Source organism: Octopus bimaculoides, chromosome 5 (assembly GCF_001194135.2).
Source record: "Octopus bimaculoides isolate UCB-OBI-ISO-001 chromosome 5, ASM119413v2, whole genome shotgun sequence".
NCBI classification, from domain to species: domain Eukaryota; kingdom Metazoa; phylum Mollusca; class Cephalopoda; order Octopoda; family Octopodidae; genus Octopus; species Octopus bimaculoides.
Window position 1 is genome coordinate 62,525,432 of NC_068985.1, and position 3,247 is coordinate 62,528,678.

At 35.8% G+C, this 3,247-nt stretch overlaps 1 protein-coding gene across 1 annotated transcript in view; it reads left to right on the forward strand.

Annotated features, from left to right (window-relative positions):
- The window catches only part of LOC106877334 (A disintegrin and metalloproteinase with thrombospondin motifs 16), a 123,112-nt gene that overhangs the window by 73,129 nt on the left and 46,736 nt on the right, over positions 1 to 3,247 (forward strand). The window contains exon 8 of the mRNA XM_014926209.2: positions 196 to 329. Within this exon, the coding sequence (XP_014781695.1) occupies positions 196 to 329 (134 nt within the window). The remainder of the gene's footprint in view (positions 1 to 195; positions 330 to 3,247) is intronic.

Genomic DNA, 3,247 nt, shown 5'->3' on the forward strand with positions numbered 1-3,247 from the left:
TTATACACATTGCTACTCACTTATGGACATTCATACACACACATAAACACAAATACATACACATTCTCATACTCACACATACACTCACATACATGCATACATACATACATACATACATACATACATACATACATATATACAAAGGAGATTCCCTCTTAAAACAATTTTTACATTTGACTATGTCTTCTTTTCCAGGGTAAAGCTGATAAATATTATCTGAAAGATCAAAAGGGCAAATTTTATATCAATGGTACTCACACACTAGATATTCTCGCTGAAGAAGTGAAAAATGATTTCTCCAGTTTTGACCATGTTGTTATGTTTTCACCGTAAGTTAAAGATTTTTTTTCACATTAGAAGAAATCAATATACTTTATGGAATTAACTCTTTCATGTTTCTGATTAATAAAGTAAATACCAGTTATAAACTAGGGGGAAGCTAAATTAAAATTGTGGTTTTATTTCTGTTAGAAATTTATATGAAGTTCACTGGAATTTGTCACATACTTCAAATAATGTAAGAATTTGGTATTTTAAATATTTCTGTTATTTTGTCTTTACTATGTTTATTTCCAAATAATTTAATTCTGACTTGAATTATCAAATTCTACTTTGTTGCTGATAATCTATATATTAATACACTAAGGCCAAATGTGTTACACTGTCATGTGGTTAGTTAAAAGGAAAGGCAAAGAGAGAGGAGAAAGAGAAATGGAGAGAGGTGGGTTAGCCTTGAAAGGCAAAAGAAAGGTATTGCTGTTGCGTTTTGTAGTGAGTTAGTTGAAGACAGAGGTAGGAAGTAGAAAAAATGAGATATAAACAAGCAAGGTGCTGGGCATGTGATATAGTTGAAGCAAGAGGCAGAGAAAGAGGGGGAAGAGGGAGTGGGGAGAGAGACAGACAGATAGACAGAGAGTAAGTGAGTGGGTGTTGACTGAAAGGAATGCAAGAGTGGAAAGCAGTTACATGATTTTAAATGTCCTATAATAGAATATTGGGAGTGACAATAAATATAAAAGTTTAGTTGTTACAGGTTTTAATGTTCAACTGTTTCTATATCTTCAACCCATCGATGTATCTATGTGAATAGATAGATTCATTGATGGAGAGAAGATAGAAAGACAGATGTGTAATTAAATTAAATCAAAGTGAAAACTTTAGTAACTAACTGTGGATGTTACTTTTACCGTTTTTATGTGTAGCAGCCCAATAGCTGAAGCCATGCTGGGGCACCACAACTATTTAGGTCTCTTTTTCTTTTAGTTATTTGATTTAAATGTTTATTCATACTGTTAGAGTAGACAGGTACATACATTTACAGAAATGTAAATGTAAATAGAATGTGATAGACAGACAGACAAACTGATTGAAGGATTGCACCTTCAAGACTGCCTATGTGAATATTTACATCAGAAGAAAAATATACTATTTCATTATACAATTTTCAAAATAACCATGAAATTTCCACAGGTACTGCTGGTATTAAAATTAACTTCTTACCCCTTCCTCCCGATCAAACTAATATCTATATATGTTTGTGAGTATATATATCTATATCTGTATCTATCTATCTACCTCATCCTCCTAATCATTATCATTTACCGGCTGTTTACTATGCTAGCATAGGTTGGATGGTTTGACAGGATCTGGCTAACCACAGGGTTGTACTGAGCTCCAGTGTCAACTTAGACATGTTATTTATGGCTGGGTGTCCACCCTAATGCCAGCCACTTTACAGTGTGTACTGGGTACTTTTTTTCCTGTCACTGGCACTTGTAAGATCAACATGTATGTTGCAAGAAAAGAAAACAGAAAAGACCCCATGACTGAGTAGTGGATGGTAGGTAATTAGGGTGGGAGAAGTAGCTTTATGCCTGGTGCTGATAGGCTCATAAAGATGGGTAGATCATAAAGTAGGGAGATGATGCACAAGGTAAGGGAATGGTGTACAAATTATAGGAACAATGGAGAGAGAGATATGGGGATACATAGGGGCATGTATTGTGAGTGGGGCATGATAGTGGATATGAGAGAAAGGGAAGAGAGAGAAAGAGCTATCTGAAGGCACATAAAGGATGTATTTAGTGAGAAGAGTGTGGGAATGGAAGAGAGGATGATAATAGAGAATGAAAGGTTTCAGGTGAGAAAAAGGTGTCAATTGTACTCCCAAACAATTACAGTCACTGAATAGTGTCATACAGGAGTGAGGGGAGGGGGCTGAGTGTTAGGGGAATGTGATATAGTTTGTGCTTGATGTAGCAGAATGGGCTACAAGCAAACAATGCTTTTAGGTCATCATTTTTATTGTGGTGAATAGCTCTTTTCCTGCACAGCAAATCACCAATCATCTTACTTCATTGTCATCTACTCCTGAGACATAGTATTTTTGAAGATCTGCTCTCACTATACAGTAGAATCTTGGTTTTCAAACAACTCTGATCATGAATAAATCGTACTTTATCGCCTGTCTTTCTCATATTCATTTAATACAGGAACACTTCTGATCACAAATAAATCATGCTTTATATATATCTATATCTATCTATATATAAAGCATGATTTATTCGTAATCAGAGTTGTTCGAAAACAAGGTTCTACTGTACTTAGTTTCATGTCTTTCTGAGACTACATTGCTTGGAAATGGGTGAGGGTTGGCGAAAGGAAAGGAGTCTGGCTATAGAAAATCTGCCTCGATAAATACTGTCTGACACATCCAAGCCTGGAAAAGTGGATGTTACAGTGATGATGTTAATGAAGATGATGATACAGATGAAATATGTGTGTATATATACTCTTTTACTCTTTTACTTGTTTCAGTCATTTAACTGTGGCCATGCTGGAGCACCGCCTTTTTTAGTCGAGCAAATTGACCCCAGGACTTATTCTTTGTAAGCCTAGTACTTATTCTATCGGTTTCTTTTGCCGAACCGCTAAGTTACGGTGACGTAAACACACCAGCATCGGTTGTCAAGCGATGTTGGGGGTGACAAACACAGACACACATACATATATATCTATATACATGTATACGACGGGCTTCTTTCAGTTTCCGTCTACCAAATCCACTCACAAGACTTTGGTCAACTCAAGGCTATAGTAGAAGAACTTGCCCAAGGTGCCACGCAGTGGGACTGAACCTAGGACCATGTGGTTTGTAAGCAAACTACTTACCACACAACCACTCCTATGCCTATATATATATATATATATATATAGATAGATAGATAGATAGATAGATAGATAGATA